Raw genomic sequence first — 23,671 nt, forward strand, 5'->3', positions numbered from 1 at the left:
ACTGACTGAAATTAACACGGCTATTTATAGAGGGGGAGAACGAGAGAGAGACAGAAAGGGGGAGAAACAAAGTTGGGAAGAGGGAGGAAATGGGGTTAAAACGGAATAGGATCATTTCCCTGTCTCTCCATCCCCCTTTTCTCTCTCTCTGTGGGTTCCATGGGAGTTAATAGCTACCATTAACGTCATGCAGGATAGGAAGAGAGGGTTTTTAGAGAAAACAGAGGGAGGCTGAGGAGCGAGAAAGAGAGCGAGCGAGCGAGAGACAAGGACAGGATGAACGTGAAAAATGAAATTTGGAGCGTGTGATTTGGGGGGCAGACAATTCCGACAGGCAATTTTGACGGTGAAGTACAAGCTTTGGGCAAAATATACCGATATCAAATATGAATGCCCTGTGTGTGTCTGTATGATGTGTGTGGCAGAGAAAATGAGGCTGAGAGACGGAGAGAGTGTGTGTAACCAAGCCGACTGATCACAAGGGTAGTTCCCGCGCTCTAATATATTAGTCTCTTTGGGGATAACCTAATTAAGGGTGTGACCTAACACAGATATCCCCCTTCTGTGAGTTAACATTTAGCTAGTGATGCAACCTCCAATTGCACTTTAAAGTATGCACAAAAAAAAAAACAGTAAGACAGAGACTAAATGAATAGAGGTTCAATTTATTACCAACAATTAATATCCTGATTTTATACACGTCTCAACTCAATCCTCAGCAGAAAAAATACAATCAAACAAAATGTGTAACACAATAGAGTACACACATCAAATACACACATTCAGTTTCACTGCTTGTGGCTCTGCTTCTCCTGATAAAACAGACAGCAGCGAAGCTCTGCCCAGAGAAGATTATACTCGGTCTGTCGCTCTCTGTGTACATGTTAGAATGGGTTTGGGTCTGTGTATATACACAGTGCAGATAGTCCATCTGTCTGGTTGTGTGTACACATCTATCAGAATGGGTGTCAGTCACTGCAATTGTGTCTGTCTGACTCAGTGTCTGTATATATATATATATATAGTGTGTGTGTGCGTGCATGGATGTGTGTGTAAATCTTAGTGTGTTGTCTGTGCATTGGTCACATTATCGGTCTATGAGTCTGTGTGGGCCTATGTGTCAGTCCGTCCATTTGACAGTGGATCAGTGGGGGTGTGCCGGGTCTTTCTGCATCTCTGCCTTCAGTTGGACTTGGACCAGATCTTCCCACTTCCACGGAGCCTGAGACAAAGAAACCAGACAACAGTTATTACATGACCCTAAAATGATGTCTCCAACAAGCGGCCGTCTCTTCTAAAGGCCGGCTATCTCTTCACGTTGCAGCGGATAAACGCCGGTCTCTAATAGACGTAGGCGGCTATCAAAGTGGAATTTCTCGTCAAGGCAGATTGCCCCTCTGCTCCGAGGTCATTTCACACACACTGCACCTCGCGCTAGATCAGTGTTTCCCAAAACTCATCGGTAAGCTTTGATTATTTGAATCCGCTGTGTAGTGCTAGGGCAAAAAAACGGAACATTCACCCCTTGGGGGTCCCCAGGACCGAGAAACATTACGCTCGATGATTGATCCCTGCATGTCAGTGTCGGGTGAAAAAATTCCCCTAAATCACAAAATTATTTTTTACAAATATATGAATGACTGCGGCTGGTCTAGTGTGTAAGACCACAGCCTGCAGCACACATACACCAACCCAATGTGGGTATGAATCCCGACCCCAACCCCAACCTTTATCTCCTCGTCTCTGTATCCCCACTCATTTCATGCAGTCTGAATAAAATCTACAGGTAGGAGCAGACCAGCATATTATATAACAGGTAGCGCATGTTCACAGTCCCCACTTCAAACTGTGTTTAAAGGCTTATCTTCAATACACGCCTGTCTTCAATAAACAGAAGAGGGGTATGAGGAAGATGTCAGCTTGACGTCGAAACGTCAGTCACCTGTTCGCATCCTGTACAAGAGGGGTAATACTATGATGCAAGCTAGATCTACTCCGGGTTTTATAAAGCTAGTCAGCTTCAGTTAGTTTCACATTCCAGCTCAGGCCTTTATTCATTTTACGAAGGTGCAAGGTGGATATTGATCGTGTCACCGCTGCTTACTCGAGCTGAGCTTGTAACTGCGTGTTCATGTCGAACAGAGAAGTCTTTACTAAGACAATGCTAAAACGTAAATCCATGGGTGTCACATTTTCATTTCTGCCGAAATCAGAATGCAAGAAAAGTTATCTTGCAAATTCAGCAGGCTATGGTGGGAAATAGGCTGTTAGAAGTGCCGTCTTTCTTTTATTACGTATCGGAATGCCGTCTTTGGTGTGCTTATCAAAGAACAAGCGCCTTTTACCCACTAACGTTACCATCGATAACATATTTTGATTAAGTCGTACAAATGTTTTACTGTGCGTGATGTTTCAAATGCATTCTGTCATTACTAAATGTGAAATGTGCTAGGTATTTTAACGTTTTAAAAAAATGACACAAAAAAAATTTGATTAATAAAATATTTAAACCAGTCGTCTTCCTCAAATTAAGGGGATGACGACCCAATATTTACGGGGGGAGGCAATCTGATTTCATTGGTCCTTAACTCGCGGCTCAGACACTAAATTCAAATAAAATGAGTTAGCCCTAGTCTGTCCCAGAGCAGGTTAGTTCTGAAGGATTCTTTGCTATAGAAATATAGCCACATTCGTGTCACCGGTTATCCCGATTTGAACTCAGAGTTGACCAAAGTTAACTCGCTAATTTCTTAAACCAGATTCGTAGTATAGGGCGCTGGATAAATCAGTTACCCAGCTAACTTGCCTAAATATTCTGGGGGGGGGGGTGAAGCTGGCTAACTCATTGAACCTGCTTTGTATTATATGCCAATTTCCCAAATCAAGCAAATAAATTCCTGGCTGTTTTAGTTCAAGTTGTATGATAGTTGTAACACAACACCGTTATGAACAAGGTCTGTTTATGATGGCCTGTGTCACCTTTGGTTCAACTCATTATGCCACATATTATTGCAGGGATGTTTCAATTACAATGTTGGCAAACAAATGACTATGTTACTGTACTACTCCTACCATGAGAAGGCGGTTTACAGTAAATACTGTGAATGATTTTCATGTGAGGCAATCCAAATCTCCAGTTAAACTGTTTTCAGTGAATAAAGTCCAATGCCACCGAGAATCTTAAATCATTTCTACATTTTTCTTTCACTGCCAAAATGTCACCTAGTAAATGAATTATAAATCACTCTTTTAACTTGAACAGAAAAACTAATGTAATAAAAAATAAATATTTCCTTTTAACACCTGAAGCTTTTTTTTATTTATATATTTTTTATTCACTTCAGTGACAGATGAGGAATAAGTGTTGTAATTGGCCCAGAAGAGAGAGGGCCACAGGTACCACTGTGAGTACCGCTACAAAGCACAGCCTCTCAGGCTAATGAAGATATGCTATGCAGACACACACAGTCACTGTTCCCACTTACACTGGCAGCTGGCGTTTAAATGGATGTTTGTTGTACAAACAACCAAAATATTACTGTGTTCGAGTTGAAGATGCTGCGAAATGACATGAAATGCAGTGGTTGCATAATCGATTCCGTGCCGTTTGAATTCGTCTGAAGCGATTGGAATGTTTTTGAAATACACACAAATGTTTCTTCTTGCCTCGGCTTGAACCACACCTCTGCCGTGACCCTGGAAGGACGAGGTCATGTTCATAAGACACCTAGGACTGAAACAGGTATTACCTGGACTTATTTTTTTTGTTTCATGCGAAATGTTTTAAAAATGGTTTCTGTTGCTTGCCCTAAAGAACATGACCCTGAGGATAGCCCACCAACATCAAATGGTTACGCCTATCCCAAAAGAATAGACACACAAACAATGAAAATATGGGATTGACCTAAGGAACATCACCTTACTTACCCTTTGACCTTTGAACTCTTCTTGCCCGGTTGCCGTGGTTCCTGAGAGGAGGCGGGGTCTCGTGGCTCGGCCGGCTGGTCTGCATCCTGATTGGATGCGGCTCCAGCGGCGGCGGGGCCGGACGACGGGGAGGCGGAGCTGGCCTTTAGCGTTTTCTGGAGGTTTGACACCTGAGAGAGAGGAGGAAAGGTAAACAAATGAAGTTTAGGACAGAACAGAAGTGCCTGAATCAAACTAAGGCCGACTCGGAATGTACTGGGCTGTCTTGGATATATTCTTCTCACAAGGTTCTTTCCAGCCGCTATGGTGGATGCGTAACCAGGCCAGCCCAATACAGCTTGGCTTGGCACTGGTTTGGCTCAGTAGTGTGAAAAGCTTAAGGTGTTGTTATTATTTCTAATAAGAAGAGGTTTTAGAGTAACTTCTACCTCAAGCTGGAGAAGATTGACTCGGAGGACAGAAAAGCCACCTGTGGCCTACAGCCTAAATAAAGACACTGGACAGAGCTCTAAATTGGACACTGAATTAGGTCATTGAGTAATGAGTATACGTTTTGCTTATGGCTTCACCTCTACCAGAGAGGAGAAGTGAGAGGGTTTACTCCAGCCAAAACCTGTCCACGAAAATAAGACAACAAAGTGAGGAATTGTTGATTAATGGGTGTCAAATTTGGTCAGCAAAACATTGAATTGCTAATTTGCTATTGTAATGGTTAAGTTGTTTACGAATGCAATGATATAAGTGGATGCACGTGCCATTTCAGCACGTGGCAAAACTACTTTATAACGGAGTTGTGCCTGTTGTTGATACGCGCATCTGCCCTCTCATTAGCTAGAATAGACCCACCTGATCTCACCACCTCCTGCCTGCCTTCCATCTTTGAGGACATGTATTTCCATTGTTAGAGCTGTCACTTGACTATCTTGTCAATATAATAGATGATCTTTGACTCTACCCAGAGAAAAGTGGCTACTGGTACTAACCTCTGTCTCCACCTGAACTTTGACCTTCAGCTGGCTCTCTCTGTATTGGTTGGCTCTGGTTACCTGCTCCTCGATCCCACACAGGACCGCCTCACATCCTGAACACCTGAGAGAGAGACAGATAATTATTTAGACACTGATATGACTGATCATACTATCTATTTTATCCCATTCTATACATTATTTATTGCATCTATCAAGTCCACTGTTTTTATTTTATTTTATTGTTTTACTATTTTAATTTGTCTCATTTCGAAAGTGTATTGGTCATTATTATGCATCCACTGTAAGAAATGTGTTCTATAAATAAAGTTTAACCTCGTCCTATACACACACACACACACACACACACACACACACACACACACACACACACACACACACACACACACACACACACACACACACACACACACACACACACACACACCTGGGTTGGAGTCAATTCCATTTCAATTCATGAAGTAAACTGAAATTGCACTTCCGATTCCATCTTTTTTTTGGGGGGGGGGGGGGGTTCAGTTTACTTCCTGAATTGAAATGGAATTGACACAAAACCCTGACACATGCACGGTTCTTTCGCACACACATATCACTAACTAACCACTCCTGCAGTGTGTTTGCTATGTTGGGCAGCTCGTTGGGCCCCAGGTCTCGGCCCACGCTGCAGTCCACCTCCACCTGCTGGTTCCTCTGGTCCAGCTTGCCCTGAATGATGTCACAGTAGACCGCCTCAATCAGCAGGTCCTCCAGCTCCCGCACGTTCTTCAGCTCCAGCTGCTGCAGGAGCAGGGAGTAGGGCAGGCACTGGGGGAAGAGGGAGACAGAGAATGTCAAATTCTATTATGTTGGGTCAATAGAAGTGAACAGGCACAGGGAGAGAGAGAGCGAGAGAGAAAGATGTTGAATTTGAGATGCTCTTAATGATGTCAGTGAGGAGGGAGTCGAGTGAGGGTGGTGGGGACAGAGGGCAAGAGAGAATGTCAAATTCTACTATGTTGGGTAAACAGAAGTTACCTGGCACAGAGAGAGAAAGATGTTGAATTTGAGATGCTCTTTATTACTTCAGTGAGGAGAGAGAAGAGATGATGTAAGAGTGAGGAATGGAAAGGTAAGACAGAGGGGTAGAGGAAGAGAGGGCGGGTCAATATAAATTTACAAAACCATTACATGAAAATAGCTACCAGAGAGAGGAGGGGAGTTTGGAGTTTTAAAGGGGCAGTGCAAGAAAAAATTGGATGTAACTTTTATTTATTTATATATTTCCACACTATGGGGTCAGAAATTCCGAAATTGTGAAAATTATGATAATGCACTTTTTGTAAAAGCTGTTTGAAAAAAAATGCTTTGAATTTCAGCCTGTTCAGGTGGGATGGATCTTTTGGCCCACATCATGATGCCACAATGTGATATGATTATATAGGCCAATGACTGTTCATCTGGGTAAGGGTGTGGGCTCTAGGCTATCCTATCAGCCAATCAGGGTGGTGTATGTAAATATCTTCACATTTGTTTCCTAACGCCCACACGATCAAACTGAGCATTTCAAGGGCCAAAGGAGGCTCAGTGAAATAAATTCTTACAAATATATTTTGTAGTTATTTTCTTTAAATAAACTGTGATTTATTAGACATACAGTGATGATTTAAAAATAAAATTACAAAGACTGCATGGGGGCTTTAACAAGTCTTTATTGGGCAATTCAATGATAGATTCACCCATTTTGAATGTTTTTGTGCATCTCTGAGCAATTTTCTGTCGATTCCCGGGGTCATTTCATGTTTTCATGTGTATCTGAGCGATTCACCATTAAAGCACAGAAATACAGTCGGCCAATAACTCAGATACACATGAAAACTTGAAATGACCCCGGGAACCAATAGAACATCGCTCAGAGATATAACGATATAACATTTTAATGGGTGAATCTTTGCGTTAAGGTGTGCCCATACAGACATTCAATGTGGCATACTTATACTATGACAATCTAAAAAATAAGACGGAAAGAGAAAGACGAGAGAGAAATGGGGGAGGGAAGGAGGGAGAAGGGAGAGTAATACAGAAAGAGAGAAATGAATCAATAAATTATTTATTAGGGAGTGGGGAGAGAATGAGAGATGGGTGAAAGCAAGGTAGAAAGAGAGATGGGAGAGGGAGAAAAAATATGAAATGGGGATGGGGTTGAAATGAGGTAGCGAGAGAGCCAATCTTAGAGTTAGATGAATAGACAACAGAGAGCAACAAATACATAAAGAGACAGAGAGCTCAAAGAAGAAAGGACAGGATACTTAACACAGTATCTCATAATGATTTAAATCTCAGCTGCTATCATTCTCATCTATGTGATATAAATAAAGTTAGATCACATCACAGACACTCTTAATAAAGTCCTTCACAACACAGAGTCATTTATCTTGTTAATGTGTCAAAGTTACAAAGCAAGTTGTCTCATAACCACACTTGAGCATATCATTCAAATCAAAGTTGAGCGAATGACTTGCTATTTTTGGTACTGAAGCTTGCTGAGTATTGTTAGGACTACAATTCTAGGTAGACTAATAGTCCATGGAAATACTGCACAAAATTATTATTTCACCTGCAATTCTTTAATAACAAAATAAACAGAAAAACTAGACAAGGTAAGTCCAGAGAGCGTTACCTTCAGATGAAATGGCAAACAGATGATGGCTATCATTATATTACATATCATTGTCAACTATTTCCATAATTATAATGTGAGTGACCCACATTGAGCGTACTACAGCGAGCAGAGTAAGGCATTTAAAACCAGATGAATGGGTGGTACTCTACCTTGAGATTGGATGCCAGACTGATGATGGAGAGGTGACGGAGTTTGTTCCTCTGAGCTGGGGTCAACTCTGGGAGAGAGGCTGCCCTCTCTGAAAGAATAACATACCACAAACAGACAAGGAAAAGAAACAGACAGCGAGAGAGCAACAGAAAGAGACACATCATGACAGGGACCGTTCATAACAGGGACACATCATTACAAACACAGGGGTACAGGCTCTGTCCAGGCAGAAACTGCTGCTGCCTTTTAAATTCCACAAGGGAATACAATGAAAAATCATTTAAGTGTGTGTGTGTGCCTGCGTATGTGGTTGCTTTAAAAGAAACTTGAGTATTGACAGTTTTTCCTCAGTGCTCCATTTTGCAATTCTAAAAAGCACTATGAAAGTGAATACAATGTGTTGACATAAAAAGATTTGTATTTCTCTCTTCCATTTTGCTTGTCTCTTATTAAGTCTTGTTACTAAATGTGTCGCTAAAGAATGACAAGTCCTTTACATATTCAGGTATTTCAAAGGATATTCAGGATTTAATTTGGCAGTTTGTGACAATGCAACCAATTACAACCAATATGAATGTCTGAGAGAAGTCTGTTCCTGGTTGAGTCCCAATAATCTCTCCTTCCTTCTGAAGTGTCACTACTAACCACAAATGTACAAGCATTGGATTGGTGTAGGTAGGCTAAAGCAATGGTAGTCAACTGTTTCAGCGGGGACCCCATTTTTTCCAACCAGAATTTCTGGGGACCCCATTTTTTCACCAGGAATGCTAGAGGGAGTTTCCATATACCAGGTATTTAATTCCAAATCCACAAAGGAAAGTGAACAAGTGCATACTTCTAGAGAAAGGAGAGGTTATTGGGGACGCAACCTCTGCCGTGCCAAACATTGTCACTTGGCTCCTCGTGTAGGATCAAAAGAAAGTATTGTGGTTGACTCTGTAAATTACAGGGGGCTGTGACAACCTACAACAGTGATGAGAAGCCTGGCCTGCAGGGCCGATTGGCAGTGAGAGAAATACTGCTAATAATAAAACAGCTCCAGGGATATTAGATGACTTCTTTACACAGCAGCGCTGCCTGCCACTGTCATACCTTTATAGTCACAGTAGGTTCCATAGGCGAAGAGGTTGAGTAGCTGATACACTGGTGCGTGCGGGCCTGTCTCCAGCTTGGGGTAGAGTAGAAGGTGGGGGTGGGGGGGGGGGGGGGGGGGGACAGATAGAGGGGGCTTGTTATGGTCTCTAGCTATACCACCTCCAGTGAGAGCTGTGCCTTGAGAATGGCTGTGACGGTGTGCTTGTTTGTGAGTGTGCTTACATGTGAGTGTGTGTGTTACCTCTCTGACGTTGGGCAGCTCAAGGATGTCTGAGAACACGTAGAGGCCTGGTGTCTCCAGCAGAGAACTTATGGCCTGGGCCAACGCCGGGCCTGAGAGAGAGAGGAGCTGCTCTACCTCCATCTGAGAGAGAGAGAGACAGAGAGTGAGAGAGTGTGTGCAGGAGAGAGTATGAGCTACAAAGACAGAAGGCAAACAGAAGTGAGTAGGAGAAAGACAAAATGAGGATAAGAGAAGTAATGACAGATAATGCAAGAGCGTGAGAGAAAGGGGGAAGAGATGAAAGGAAAAAAAAGAGACAGAATGTCTTGAATAAAATAGTTTGCCTTCAATGAACAGTTAATACTGCATATCTTACATTTGAGAGGCTGATCAGCTTCTTTAAATAGCAAGAAAACTTTAATACTTTATTAATGTATGCCTGTAGCTCTGTCTAACCAAAACAATCATATGAATAGCCCTTGTGGCAAGACTCCAAGTCAGTAATTCAATTTTCACTCTCATAAACCGATGTGTAGGCAAGTGTTTTGAAAAACACCCTTCTGATCAAAGCTAGTCAGAGACACAGATTATTATTTTACATAATTAAATGGGACTTGCTTAATATGAAATTGGCCCTACTAAAAGCACTGAGAATGTATTATTTAAGATCTAAACTATTTGTATTTGATATGCTGTGCTATTTGGTGAGAATAATAGGGAGACACAGCAGTACTTACAAATAGCCTAGCTAGCTACATAGTAGTAACCTTCCTAGGCTGGGCACTAGGACACTCCATGCCATTGTCAGATAATCATGACTTTGGACACTTGGCTACTACTTCACAATGTAGCTATTTAGGTTGCCAATTAACGTTACCCTCAACTAGTCGGCTACTATAGGCTAACCTGGGCACATTCAGTAGGGCACAATGCTGTGGAAAATATTGACTGACATGTAAAATAAGGAATCCTGTCAGATCAATTCTATCTGCATCGTTCGACCTACTAAACTTGGCCCTAGTGTGGAGGGTTTTGAGTCAAGCTCATTCAATGCTGAGTCCCAGGGCAGGGACCGATTTTCTGACTAATACTAACGTTAGCTAGCTAGCGTCACAGTCATGAACAACCGATTGCATGCTAGCTTAGAAGCGAGCTAACGTTAGTTCACTAGCTCTTTATGGCATGTTTTCAAGAGAAATGCTACTTAAAAACGGGCCCAAAGGAGCACAAACTAAAAAGATTGCTAAAGTTTGACCAAACGATCTAGCAAAACTAGCACATAAGAGCTAGCTTCCTAAAGTATGACCATGAGGAGTCATGCAAGCTGCTGGTAAAGTTACCACTACATGACTGTAAAGCGGTAACGTTTAGGCCTCTTTCCTGTTTTTCGGTTATCTACCGACTCAACTCTAACGTAGCTAAGTGGTGCAAGGGCAACCGTGCGATTACCTTTATTAAAAAAAATAGTTTACAAATATGTTCAAAGAAAATAAAAGCAACAAATAACCTTATTGGTAAGCAAACTCAAGTTGATTGCCTGTCCCCCGAATCGCTCAGTTCCGCGGTCAGTGCACGTTTGACAACAAAGGAGAACATCACTGCTCATTGGACGAAACGTAAAAAGGAGGAGGGGAGTGTTGGTCTTGACTGACAAGGGACTGAGCGGACCAGATGGTTGCTTTTAAAATAGTGCCATCTTGTGGCAAAATATTATCTTCTCGATGTGGATTATCGGCGATTAGCATCGAATGTTCTTGTGCATTACCGCAACCTACTGTACTGGAGTGTGGGCCAGAGACAGGGAGAAACTAAATAGATAACCAATTATTTGAGACTATATCTAATGACGTTCTACTCAATATACTATTTAAACTAATGTATCTGTATCCCCTTTTCCTTCACACTAGATCTCAGCCTCTCTCTTTCCCTCTGATACTACCCACACTGTAGCAATACATGCTCCACGGTCTCTGTTTCCTGGCAATAATAACATTTTCCTGTTGAATGCTTTCTTATCACATTTAAGGTCTTATTCAACCGGCTGTGTCCCACCACTCTCCTGTCCCTTCCTGCCGTCCTCCCCTCCTCGACTTTCCTCTGTACTTGAAATAAATGCCTGCCCTTAGTATCTCTATTCCACTGCTCCTGCCATCTCTGCACCATCACAGTCCATATCAGGCTTTTTGCCTCTGCTTTGCTCATTGAAACTACAACATCAACATCCCAACTAATACGTGTTTGTTTAGCCAGTACAAGTGCCTCGTTCCCTTCCACCGCCACATGGGCTGGGACCCAAGTAAGTCGTATCTGTTTACCCATTTGTCTAATCCTGCCATGGGTTTGTTGTACCTCATAAAGCAGGTCTTGTCTAGTGTCTCCAACACTTCTAGATCAACTACTGGAGGCGGGAGTAGTCATGGTGGATTTACAGGAACAGCTACCGTTGGACTAAACTCCCTTCTGTACAGTCCCATCTCCTTTGCCTGGTTATTACCCACCCAAAGCTCATGTTCTGTATTCGCTCATGTTCCCAGCATGCCTGTGAAATCCCTTTCGCAGGAGGAGACACCCCATGTCCCTGTTGGTTTACCTAATAATTCATTGCCAGCTGCTGTCTCCTAATCTGCAATGCCATATCCCCCATCTCCACCTGTAGTGCAGCCACTGGGGAGGTCCGAAACGCCCCAATACATATTCTGAGTCCTCGCCCCTGTATGACATCTATCCTTTCCAATGAGGTCTGGGCTGCCGAACCATACGCTATACTCAAATCAAATGTATTGGTCACACACATACATGTGTTTAGCAGATGTTATTGCGGGTGTAGCGAAATGCTTGTGTTTCTAGCTCCGACAGTGCAGTAATATCTAACAAGTGATATCTAACAGTTTCACAACATCTACCCAAAATACACGTACATCTAAGTAAGGAATGGATTAAGAATATATACATAAACGTCAGAGCGGCATTGGACTAAGATACAGTGGCATAGTATAGAATACAGTATATACATATGAGATGAGTAACGCAAGATACGGAGACATTATTAATGTGGCTAGTGTTTCATTTCCTTAAAGTGGCCAGTGATTCCTAGTCTATGTCTATACGCAGCAGCCTCTGGTGTGCAGGAGATGGCTGTTTAACAGTCAGTGGTGTAGTATAGAATACAACAGGGTATATACATTTGAAATGGGTGATGCAATATGTAAACACAATTAAAAAGTGACTAAGATACCGTAGAATAGTGTGGAGTGCAGTTTATACTGTACATATGAGATGAGAAATGCTAGATACGGAACATTATTGAAGTGGCTAGTGATCCATTTCTAGAAGTGGCCAGTGATTTCTAGTCTATGCCTATAGGCAGCCGCCTCTGATGTGCTAGTGATGGCTGTTTAGCAGTCTGATGGCCTTGAGATAGAAGCTGTTTTTCAGTCTCCCGGTCCCAGTTTTGATGCACCTGTACTGACCTCACCTTCTGGATGATAGCAGGGTGTACAGGCAGTAGCTCGGGTGGTTGATGTCCTTGATGATCTTTTTGGCCTTCCTGTGGCATCGGGTGCTGTAGGTGTCGAGGAGGGCGGGAACACCAGTCTTAACTTCAACAGTGAAGAGGCAACTCCGGGATGCTGGCCTTCTAGGCAGAGGTCCTTCTGTCCAGTGTCTGTGTTCTTTTGCCCATCTTAATCTTTTATTTTCATTGGCCAGTCTGAGATATGTCTTTTTCTTTGCAACTCTGCCTAGAAGGCCAGCATCCCGGAGTCGCCTCTTCACTGTTGACGGTGTTTTGCGGGTACTATTTAATGAAGCTGCCAGTTGAGGACTTGTGAGGCGTCTGTTTCTCAAACTAGACACCCTAATGTACTTGTCCTCTTGCTCAGGTGTGCACCGGGGCCTCCCACTCCTCTTTCTATTCTGGTTAGAGCCAGTTTGCGCTGTTCTGTGAAGGGAGTAATGCACAGTAATGCTCAGAACAAGAATAGACTGACGAGTTGTAGAAGAAAGTTCCTTGTTTCTGGCCATTTGGAGCCTGTAATCGAAACAACAAATGCTGATGCCCCAGATATTCAACTAGTCTAAAGGCCAGTTTTATTGCATCTTTAATCAGAACAACAGTTTTCAGTTGTGCTAACATAATTGCAAAAGGGTTTTCTAATGATCAATTAGCCTTTTAAAAAGATGAACTTGGATTAGCTAACACAACGTGCCATTTGAACACAGGAGTGATGGTTGCTGATAATGGGCCTCTGTACGCCTATGTAGATATTCCATAAAAAATCTGTAGTTTCCAGCTACAATAGTAATTTACAACATTAACAATGTCTACACTGTATTTCTGATCAATTTGATGTTATTTTAATGGACAAAAAAACAGCTTTCCTTTCAAAAACAAGGACATTTTTAATTGACCCCATACTTTTGAAGGGTAGTGTACATGGTCCTCAATGAGGAATGCCCTGCCCCCCACTCCTTCCCCATCAGACAGCGCATCACATTTTGCACCTTCTTACACTTTCACACTACTCTCTCAATGTGTTCTGCCCAGGTTGAGTCAAGTGTCAAAGTATACCCCAAGGAACCTGAAGGCCCCCACCCTCTCCAAGTTTCTCCCATATAACCTCAAGCATACCTCATATCCCACCTTCCTCCTAGCAAAATTAAACACTGTCTGAGTTTTCTCTACAGAGAACCTGAATCACCACAATTAAAACTTTTTCAGGATCGGTGGGTTCCCTGCGGGATAGTTGGGCTAACGTAGGCTAATGCGATTAGCATGAGGTTGTAAGTAACAAGAAAATTTCCCAGGACATAGACATATCTGATATTGGCAGAAAGCTTAAATTCTTGTTAATCTAACTGCACTGTCCAATTTACAGTAGCTATTAGAGTAAAATAATGCCATGCTATTGTTTGCGGAGAGTGCACAGTTTTGAACATGAAAAGTTATTAATAAACAAATTAGGCACATTTGTGCAGTCTTGATACAACATTTTGAACAGAAATGCAATGATTCATTGGATCAGTCTACAACTTTGCACATACACTGCTGCCATCTAGTGGCCAAAATATAAATTGCACCTGGGCTGGAATAATACATCATGGCCTTTCTCTTGCATTTCAAAGATGATGGTACAATATTTTTTTAACAGTTGTTTTTTTCTTTGTATTATCTTTTACCAGATCTAATGTGTTGTATTCTCCTACATTCCTTTCACAATTCCACAAACTTGAAAGTGTTTCCTTTCAAACGGTACCAAGAATATGCATATCCTTGCTACAGGCAGTTACATTTTGCTATGTCGTTTTAGGCAAAAATTGGGAAAAAAGGGTCCAATCCTACTGCCCACCACTCTACCTCATCAATTGCTTCCTGTACCTTCCTGACTGTGTATGGCACATTTCTTCCCATCTTTCATAAGGCCCCATCATCTCTAAATAACGACCTACCAATATCCGGCTGTACCTGAGAGTAAACATCATTGATTTTGATTGAGAACAACAGAGGACTACTCACTCTCCCCTGCGGTGTATCGTTATCCACCAGGTAGCTGCCTGATAGAGATTTCATTTGAAAATACAGTTTTATTGACTCTCAGGAATTTATTTTCATGGTTAGTGCAGCAATACAGAATATTTCGGAGATTTATGTACAGGACACATGTAAAAAAAAGCACTCAGATTGCTCAAAAGTATCACAGCAATCAGTTTTGCAAGCAGCAGAGTTGATTAGAGCATCTACCTCCTTGATTGCAGTAACTGATTTACTAAATTGAGTGCATTCATTGAAATTCTCCTTGCAGAAGGTGCCAGATTTGCTAAATGTTTGCATCTGTTATTTTGAGTAGGGAATGAACATTTCATGAAACAAGCTATACCACAAAACTATCTTTATCTCCTCTTGTCCTTCTATATCTTAGCCCTTCTCTTAACCTTTTCTGTCCCGTTTTGTTTCATGGTTTCTGAAAAATACAAAGTAATAAGCACACTTGGCAGTGTAGTTGAGTAAATCTGACCTATAACCTAGTTTAGTTTCCAGTTCTGATGTTTCCAGTAAGAATAATCATTTCACTTTTATAGCGCTTTTCATTGCACTAAAACATCTCAAATCGCTTGAAAGACATAAAAAGGAGAAGCTATTTAAGAAAACATTGCCATTACTCATGAATGCTTGGACGGTAGATCTAGATAATTGGGAAATTCATGGCTTAGTTTAAGTCCTGTGATTCAGTCTAGCCGGATGGCATCCATCTGACAAATGCGTTTGTAGATGTGGTCACACGGTACGTCAAACCAGGTCTGCGAATGGCTGTCCAGGGTGGCACAGTCCTCCCCATGTGATCCTCCTGAGTGATGATTGTCAGGCTCAGAGCTATACTCATCCCAATACCTGAAAGAGAGACAGGGAGAGAGGGAAGGTGAGAGAGAGAAAGAGAGAGACAGAGACAGAGAGAGAGAGAGAGAGAGAGAGAGAGAGAGACAGAGAGACAGAGAGACAGAAGGGTGGAGGCAGAGAAAGAGAGAGAGGGTAGGGGAGAGGGAGTAAGCGAGAGGGAGAGAAGTAGAAATTCCAAAAACAAAAGGAGGGAGGTAGTTAGGGAAAGAGGTAGAAAAAGAGGAAACGAGAATAGAATGAAAGAAGAGGAAGAAGGAAAATACAAATTGAGAAAGGGAGCAAGGAAATGAGACAGTGTAGAAAAGTAACTCTTTGCCTCTCATTATAACACATGTGATATTGGATTATTTAGAATGGGCTTCACATACTTATTTGTCAGTGTTGTGTTGTCCACCCATCTCCAATCCCCTTCCTTCTCTATATCTGATAGGCCAATCCAGAAGTGGTAGTCAAACCCGCCAATCCTCCGGGCCTCTTTTTCTAGAGCGTCCTACAAGCAAACAGTTATGGTTACAATGAAGGGAATACACATACACAAATACACACACACATACACTATCTTACATGCTGTTCCTTGCTGTGCAGGATGGTAAGGTGGCTGCCCAGGGAAGTACAACTGTCTCTGCTACTCGGCCAGTCCATCTTGTCATTACTGAAGGAGTAACATTTCTCATCTACATGAATCCAGCCCTCAGGACACTCCCTACACTTCCTTACTGCGAGAAGAGGAGAGGAGAAGAGGAGGAGAACATGAATAGAGAGGGAGAAGAGGAGGATAAGAAGATGAAGAGGTGAAGATGAAAAGGACAAAAAGAGACAGATGAGTGAATATGCATGGGTAATTAATGTCTTATGTATACTTTAAAATATGTAAAATATGTAAAACTGCCTAGGTAAAGAATTGTGAAATTTCCATCACTACTTTTATTTCCCTCACACACTTAAGTTTGACTGTAAAACTGTAAATTATACGTTCATTTGGGGTATTATCAACAGTATGATACTGTGAAACGTTTTACTGCAGCATACTGTAAATTGTGATGCATTGTGGGAACATTTTGTGGGCGGGGAAAGAATTGCTCTTTTTTGAATGGTTCTGCATTTCTGTCCCACACCAAAATCCCTTTGACCACTAGTAGGTGCATGGCATTGTTGTTTCTGGCTCTATTTGTGTTGCACCCTTTAGTGAGAGTGCTGTACCAACTTAACTGTAGTAGTAGTAGTGCCACATCAAGTTAAAATATATAGTTGACAGATGCCTGTAAGTAACTGTTAACTTCACGGCAACCCCTTTACAGTGTACCATTTCTTACGTGAAATAATGTAATAGTGAATGACAGTTGTCTAAAGTATCTATCCACTCTGAATAACACTTAGCCCCCCTTTACCTGTCTTTGAGCAGCTCTGGCCCAGTTTGGAGTAGTCATCACAGAGACGGACATAACGTCCTCGAACTGAGTTCAGCTTCAGGGTCAGAGCTGCTGTCTCCAGGGGAACACTAGGCAACGGCCTGTTAAACACTGAGAGAGAGAGAGAGAGAGAGACAGAGAGAGATTGAGAAAGAGAATGAAAAAGAGGAATAGAGACCAAATTGAGAGGTGAGATTGGGACAAATTGGTGTTTCTTTAAAAATTGTGAATGCTTTCAGTCCTGACCCCTCCTGTCTCAGCCTCCAGTATTTATGCTGCAGTAGTTTATGTGTCGGGGGGCTTGGGTCAGTCTGTTATATCTGGAGTATTTCTCCTGTCTTATCCGGTGTCCGGTGAATTTAAGTATGCTCTCTCTAATTCTCTCTCTCTTTTTCTCTCTCTCTCTTTCTCTCTTTCTTTCTCTCTCTTTCTTTCTTTCTTTCTTTCTTTCTTTCTTTCTTTCTTTCTTTCTTTCTTTCTTTCGGTCACTCGGAGGACCTGAGCCCTAGGACCATGCCTCAGGACTACCTGGCCTGATGACTCCTTGCTGTCCCCAGTCCACCTGGCCGTGCTGCTGCTCCAGTTTCAACTGTTTTGCCTGCGGCTATGGAACCCTGACTTGTTCACCGGACGTGCTACCTGTCCCAGACCTGCTGTTTTCAACTCTCTAGAGACAGCAGGAGCGGCAGAGATACTCTGGATCATCGGCTATGAAAAGCCAACTGACATTTACTCCTGAGGTGCTGACCTGTTGCACCCCCGACAACCACTGTGATTATTATTATTTGACCCTGCTGGTCATCTATGAACATTTGAACATCTTGGCCATGTTCTGTTATAATCTCCACCTGGCACAGCCAGAAGAGGACTGGGCACCCCTCATAGCCTGGTTCCTCTCTAGGTTTCTTCCTAGGTTCTGGCCTTTCTAGAGAGTTTTTCCTAGCCACCGTGCTTCTACACCTGCATTGCTTGCTGTTTGGGGTTTTAGGCTGGGTTTCTGTACAGCACTTCGTGACATCATGTAAGAAGGGCTTTATAAGTACATTTGATTGATTGATTGATTGATTGATTGATTGATTGATTGATTGTTATAACTACTGAACAGCCTGGGCTGCCAGACTGAGAGTCCTGGGAGGGAGCATATTTCACAGTTCTGGACTTTTGTTCCTTTTGGATTGCACAACTGCCACAACTATCGTTACCATTCTGCATGCCAAAAAAGGCATGACGAGGAAGAGTGAGGGAGAGGGGTGGTGCTGGGTTGGAGAGAGAGAAAAAGAGACATACAGACAGAGAGAGAGAGAAAGAGAGACAGAGAACGAGAGAGCGATGTTAACTCACAGAGCACGCTCACAGCGATGTTGGCACAGATGGAGGCCAATAGACCAATCAGCAAAAAGAGGGCGGTCTGACCTCTGAGACACTCTGACCCCCTCTTCAGCCCCTGGGCACCTGGTCGGACAGATTACAGCTCAATGCAAAGAGTGACACATTTACATTTACATTTACATTGGAGTCATTTAGCATTTAACTATAGGTACAAAAAATAACCACATATAACAGTCATTGCAAGTCAAACCTTCTTCAAAATAGCATTCATCTGTCAAATCAGTACCAGTAAGAAAAGACAAGTGCGAGTATGACAGGGCATTTTTTTTCACCTTTCATTCACCTTTCATTCACCTTTCATTCACCTTTCATTCACCTTTCATTCACCTTTCATGCTTCAGAAGTTTTTCCTGCCCAGACAAGTCCTTTGACTATGAACAATACCACTGTAATCTATCTGTAACTGCCTACAATTTTACAGTGGGCTAACATGGAACCATAACATTGTAAAAAGGTGACAATCACTTCAAAAATATTTAAAATGATTTAGTTCTAAAGGATTCCAAAGGAACAGATGATAGCCAATAAACTGAAAGACTATCTGTAAAACTCACACTGACTATTCCCCAAAGAGATACCATGTCCTTAGAGTTATGGTCAATCTCACACTTATGCACGTACGTTAGTACGCATGCATGCCACACACACACACACACACACACACACACACACACACACACACACACACACACACACACTCACACACGCACGCACACACTCACATACACACACGCACACACACACTTACTGTGGTTGTTTAGGATAGGCTTGTTTCCTCTGGAGGATATATCCTCCGTAAACTCGTGTAGACTGGTATAGTTCTCTACCTCCATGATTGAAATTTCAGTTCTTCACCAGCTCTTCTCACCACAATCACTATTTAACTTACTTATACCAACTATTGCAGAATCTCCCGACTTTGTAACTAACTGTAAATGAAGTCACTGCCGGGGATAAAGTTTGTAATTCCAAACAGCCGAGGTGGGAGTTGATTTCGCAATTCTGTTCCATCAACTTGTTTTCTCAGTATTTATTGTTCTTCCTCCAGAAATTCACTGGCAGTTCTTTTAGTATTGCATCAAACCTGCTTGCTCTTGGTCTCTCTCTGGCTCTGTCGCTCTTTCTCTCCTTTTGCTCTCTCTCTCTTTGTTTGGATAAATGCTGAATCTGGCCAGAAGGACTGTGTGTAGGGGGATGAGGCAGGAGAGCGTGTGAGTGTCAGTGTGTGTGTGTGTGTGTGTGTTTTTGAACAAAAACTCTCAAGGAATTGGAACTGAGACAGGAGTCTGGCGGGAACTGGAAGGAGGGTCCATCATACTGTGTGTTTGTATGGAAAGTACTGGATTTAGGAAATAACATAATCATGCTGTGAAGTAACGTCTTTGACTCTGTTTCTCTATGTGATTTGGTGTGTTAGAATCTGGCCAAAATGACTCTGTAACGTGCTAGTGAACTGGAGCCTGGGGGAACGAGAGCATGCCAAGTTAAACAACTAGACATCTTACGGGAAGAGGTTGGGCAGCATGCTGTGTATGTCTTTCTGTGTGTGTGTGTGTGTGTGTGTGTGTGTGTGTGTGTGTGTGTGTGTGTGTGTGTGTGTGTGTGTGTGTGTGTGTGTGTGTGTGTGTGTGTGTGTGTGTGTGTGTGTGTGCGCGTGTGTGTGTGTGTTTGCATATTAGATTTGATGCAGCTGCTCATTTGTGAAAACAAAACAAGTAAACCCATGCTGTTACAGGGCGTTCGGCTTAAAGTGCAATGTCATGCTTTTGTTGTAAACCTCTCTGTCAACCTCATGAAAACGCACCGTCCACGTTTAGTGACAGAGAGAGAACTTTGATCGCTCAGACCATTGGCAAATAATGTTCAAACTCTGTGACAAGTCCAATTCCTTCGGTAGCATTTGTTTGTTCACATTTTCCATTTGTTTGTTCACTGAGACTATTGATCCAACTCTGCATGGCCAGCTGGGTTTAATTACATTACAGATTTTCTGTTATTGCACCACATCTATTGCTCCACTTCTCCCATTCAAATCTGTCTCAGGTCCAGCAAAACGTTATTTCCACAATTTGTACTTTCCAACCAATCCAGCCTTCACTCACAAACACACGCCGCGACGGTATATAACACCAACTCTGAGTGGAAAGAGAGACACATTCGATTTATGAACGGTTAACTGATCATGTACCAGTGTCATTACACAGGGAACATGGAGAACTACCGTTCTAAGCAAGGTAAAATAAACTTTTCGGTCTACACCACTGTGTGTGTGTGTGTGTGTGTGTGTGCATGCATGCGTACTAACGTACGTGCATAAGTGTGAGATTGTGTGAATGTGTGTGCGTATTTGTGTGTATCAAATTTGGGCTAGTCACTTTGTTACAATATTTAGGTTAATTTAAATGACTTATAAAAAATACATCCTGTATGTAGAACTGTTGCTGGAATATGAATTGTCACCTCAATTCTTGTCAGGTTCAACTGTCATCTGACTGACATGTACAGTATACTGCATAATATAACTCTGAGCTCTCTCTCTGATCAATCCAATCAGGTTCCCAGGGGGGGAAGAAGTGGGCAGGACTTCTGACGTGTCAGACCATCCTCCTTGTGCTGATTGGCCTCTTGGTATCCATCAGCACCAATCAGGCAGCTGCAGAGCCCCTGTCAAATGCCACTCAACATGGGGAGACCCCTGAGGAAGAGTTGGCCTCCCTGAGGTTGAATCTGAGGACTGTGCTGCATCACTACAGCCACCTACGTGATAACTACGCCAGCCTGGCACAAAACTGCTCTGCCACAGGTTAGCACTAGCCAGAAAACTCTGTGTACGTGTTTGAGAATAACTCCATTGCCACCAGACGGCACAGAATCACTGATGGACAAATGACTGATCTCCTAAATAACTGCTCATTATGTGATCGTGAGTAGTGCTTCTTGTTTAAACGTACCCCATCAAATATGCTGTATACTGTATGTTCCCAGATGGTCAGGACAGGGCCAGGAGGTCACACGGTCAGGTTCATGTGATTAGTGGCCCTAATAACATTCCCCAATCTATGGCTCTACATTCCCCTACCTCTTTTATCAAGTTCTCTGAATATTTCCATAATGTATTGCAGCAACATTGTCATAAATCTAGGGCCATTCCACCTTTGACACAGGACATGAACCCACAGCTGGGTATAATAAATACTATATCTATCATACAGTACAAAGGTAGAATTATATCCAAATTTCTTTCTTTCTCTCTCTCTGTTTTTCTTTCTTTCTCTCCCTCTCTCTCTCTCTTTCTTTCTCTATCTCTATCTCTCTCTCTCCATCTCTCTCTCTCTGGTTTATAGTGGTGAATTTCACAGACTGTCCTAAGGGGTGGCTTCATGAACTGGTAAATGAAAAATGTTACTACTTCAGTAATGACAAGATGGACTGGCCGAGCAGCAGAGACAATTGTACATCAATGGGCGGCCACCTTAGCATCCTGCACAGCAAGAACACGCATGTAAGAAACTGTGTGTGTGTGTGGTGTGTGTGTGTGTGTGTGTGTGTGTGTGTGTGTGTGTGTGTGTGTGTGTGTGTGTGTGTGTGTGTGTGTGTGTGTGTGTGTGTGTGTGTTCTTCTCATCGTAACCACATGTTTGTTTATAGGAAGCCTTGGAAAAAGAGGCAAATAGGATTGGTGGGTTTAATAACTACTTCTGGATCGGCCTATCAGACAGAGAGCTGGAGGGGGACTGGAGATGGGTGGACAACACAACGCTCACAAAAACGTATGTAGGGTCTGCAACCCATTCAACAATCTCAACATGACACGTACAACATTGACTCAAAATATCTCAGTTGCTCAAATCCTTTTTTCTCCACTATTTGTCCGCTCATTTTGACTTTTTGTTTTCTGTCTTATCTCTCTCCCTCTCTGTGACTTCAATTCCATCCTACCCGTCATATGTTCTTTCCCCCTACCTCCCTTTCCCTATAGCTTCTGGAAACAGTTCAGTTTGGAGCCTGATAACAACATCTCCGGTGGGGTTGAAGGGGAGGACTGTGTGGTCATGGAGAGTAACACTCATGCCTGGTCCGACGTGCCCTGTGACTTTACCTACCGCCGCATCTGTCAAATGGATGCCATCCCCATTACTTCCCCTTGAATCAGCGGGTGAACGACACCGCTGACCATGAAATTAACTTAGAGTGGCAGGGATTCAATAGAAGGCGCATTGCAGGGTTGCACTGTTGACAATGTGCATTTCTACAACGTGCATTGGATTGAATCCCAGTCGCGGTATGTATAATCAGTCAAAACAAATGAAGAAGTGACAGTTGGTATCTACTTGTGTTGGTGTCTACTCACCACTGAAGGTATTTCAATAAAGCTGCCAGTCAGTCACCCATCAGCCACTGCTTGTTTTTTACTCTGTTTAATTCAATCATTTAAACACAATCGAACGTTTTACTTTACAGTCCTATAACACAACAACAATAACCCCTGTATTTTCTCTGTTACTAATTCAAACAATTCAGCAAAACTTTGGAACGAGCCTGATCACGCAGCAGTCTGCTCACACCACCTGGAACCGTAAGAAACTATAGTATTAAGATGCTATCCCATTCTCTTAAATATTCGGTAAATAATGGACTCTAAAACAAATTGCTATGCAATATCCACTGAGTATACCAAACATTTGGAACGCCTTCCTAGTATTGAGTTGCACCCCCTCAGAACAGCCTCAACTTGTCGTGACATGGACTCTACAAGGTGTCGAAAAGCGCTCCACAGGGATGCTTGCTCATGTTGACTCCAATGATTCCCACAGTTTGGCTGGATGTCCTTTGGGTGGTGGACCATTCTTGATATCAATGGCGGTCGGTGCCGTTTAAGATGAGGGAGGATGATTATTTTTTTATAAGCATGGCCTTACTTCTATTACAGCATATTGGATGACTGTCATTCATATTCCATTCACCCAGCTCAAGGTAACATTGATAGGTTTAGGCTACTACATGATCCTCAAATTCTCCCTGTACCCATCATGAGGTTGCTACAACAGGTCGAGATCATATTTGTTAATCAAGGTGACAGACAGTGGCACATTCAATACCGCCTTGCACACTCTTGTCTGCATCTAGCTGATATAGGGTGTAATCATTAGTCCAACAGTTGCAAATGAGAGTTTCTATTGGACGAACTCAAGTATGTTTATCCCTGTTTCGTTCTGTTTGCTTCCATTTAAGAAACGTTTTTCAGAATCAGCGGAATGAATTCACCCCTGATCACACGCAAACACAGTTCACTTTCATAGCAGCCACATAAAAACAGCATGATCACTCTGCGCGTTATATATATATATATATATATATATATATATATTTACATAACTCCTTCTCGGGACTATCTACGCGCTCTCCTCCCCTTCGCTCGTGGACTTCAGTGCACAACACA

The 23,671-nt window shown here is 42.5% G+C and overlaps 3 protein-coding genes across 5 annotated transcripts; 1 reads left to right on the forward strand and 2 right to left on the reverse strand.

Annotated features, from left to right (window-relative positions):
- Positions 1-645: 645 nt before the first annotated feature.
- cops7a (COP9 constitutive photomorphogenic homolog subunit 7A) lies at positions 646-10,646 on the reverse strand. 2 transcript variants are annotated; one of them, XM_014200376.3, is made up of 8 exons: positions 10,548-10,646; positions 9,059-9,181; positions 8,815-8,890; positions 7,722-7,810; positions 5,515-5,717; positions 4,911-5,016; positions 3,928-4,097; positions 646-1,222 (listed from the first exon to the last, which is right to left on the reverse strand). In XM_014200376.3, the coding sequence occupies exons 1-8, from the start codon at positions 10,644-10,646 to the stop codon at positions 1,183-1,185; spliced, it is 906 nt and encodes a 301-aa protein (XP_014055851.2). In that variant the 3' UTR covers positions 646-1,182. The 2 variants fall into 2 exon arrangements, with proteins under 2 accessions (XP_014055851.2, XP_014055852.1); XM_014200377.3 differs by having other exon boundaries at positions 9,059-9,234; positions 10,548-10,639.
- Positions 10,647-14,603: 3,957 nt separating this feature from the next.
- On the reverse strand, positions 14,604-19,520 carry LOC106605088 (galactose-specific lectin nattectin). The gene is made up of 6 exons (XM_014200382.3): positions 18,981-19,520; positions 18,185-18,295; positions 16,823-16,954; positions 15,999-16,150; positions 15,803-15,924; positions 14,604-15,428 (listed from the first exon to the last, which is right to left on the reverse strand). The coding sequence occupies exons 1-6, from the start codon at positions 19,063-19,065 to the stop codon at positions 15,266-15,268; spliced, it is 765 nt and encodes a 254-aa protein (XP_014055857.1). The 5' UTR covers positions 19,066-19,520; the 3' UTR covers positions 14,604-15,265.
- Positions 19,521-19,654: 134 nt separating this feature from the next.
- LOC100136447 (C type lectin receptor B) lies at positions 19,655-22,625 on the forward strand. Of its 2 annotated transcripts, XM_082974865.1 has the most exons (6): positions 19,655-19,745; positions 20,276-20,466; positions 20,787-21,035; positions 21,577-21,734; positions 21,880-22,001; positions 22,211-22,625. In XM_082974865.1, the coding sequence occupies exons 2-6, from the start codon at positions 20,415-20,417 to the stop codon at positions 22,377-22,379; spliced, it is 750 nt and encodes a 249-aa protein (XP_082830991.1). In that variant the 5' UTR covers positions 19,655-19,745; positions 20,276-20,414; the 3' UTR covers positions 22,380-22,625.
- The last annotated feature ends 1,046 nt before the right edge of the window (positions 22,626-23,671 follow it).

This window comes from Salmo salar, chromosome 05, assembly GCF_965601325.2.
Source record: "Salmo salar chromosome 05, fSalSal1, whole genome shotgun sequence".
In the NCBI taxonomy this organism is placed as follows: domain Eukaryota; kingdom Metazoa; phylum Chordata; class Actinopteri; order Salmoniformes; family Salmonidae; genus Salmo; species Salmo salar.

Coding starts and splice junctions, on each gene's coding strand:
- cops7a (XM_014200376.3), bottom strand. CDS start 10,646: ATGAGCAGTGATGTTCTCCTTTGTTGTCAAACGTGCACTGACCGCGGA. Junction 9,182..10,547: donor TGAGTTTGCTTACCAATAAG/GTTATTTGTTGC, acceptor TCTCTCTCTCAG/ATGGAGGTAGAGCAGCTCCT. Junction 5,718..7,721: donor GTCTGGCATCCAATCTCAAG/GTAGAGTACCAC, acceptor CTCTTCCCCCAG/TGCCTGCCCTACTCCCTGCT.
- LOC106605088 (XM_014200382.3), bottom strand. CDS start 19,065: ATGGAGGTAGAGAACTATACCAGTCTACACGAGTTTACGGAGGATATA. Junction 16,151..16,822: donor CCAGAGCTGCTCAAAGACAG/GTAAAGGGGGGC, acceptor CTCTTCTCGCAG/TAAGGAAGTGTAGGGAGTGT. Junction 15,429..15,802: donor AACACAACACTGACAAATAA/GTATGTGAAGCC, acceptor TCTCTCTTTCAG/GTATTGGGATGAGTATAGCT.
- LOC100136447 (XM_082974865.1), top strand. CDS start 20,415: ATGTACCAGTGTCATTACACAGGGAACATGGAGAACTACCGTTCTAAG. Junction 20,467..20,786: donor GAACTACCGTTCTAAGCAAG/GTAAAATAAACT, acceptor CAATCCAATCAG/GTTCCCAGGGGGGGAAGAAG. Junction 21,735..21,879: donor TGCACAGCAAGAACACGCAT/GTAAGAAACTGT, acceptor GTTTGTTTATAG/GAAGCCTTGGAAAAAGAGGC.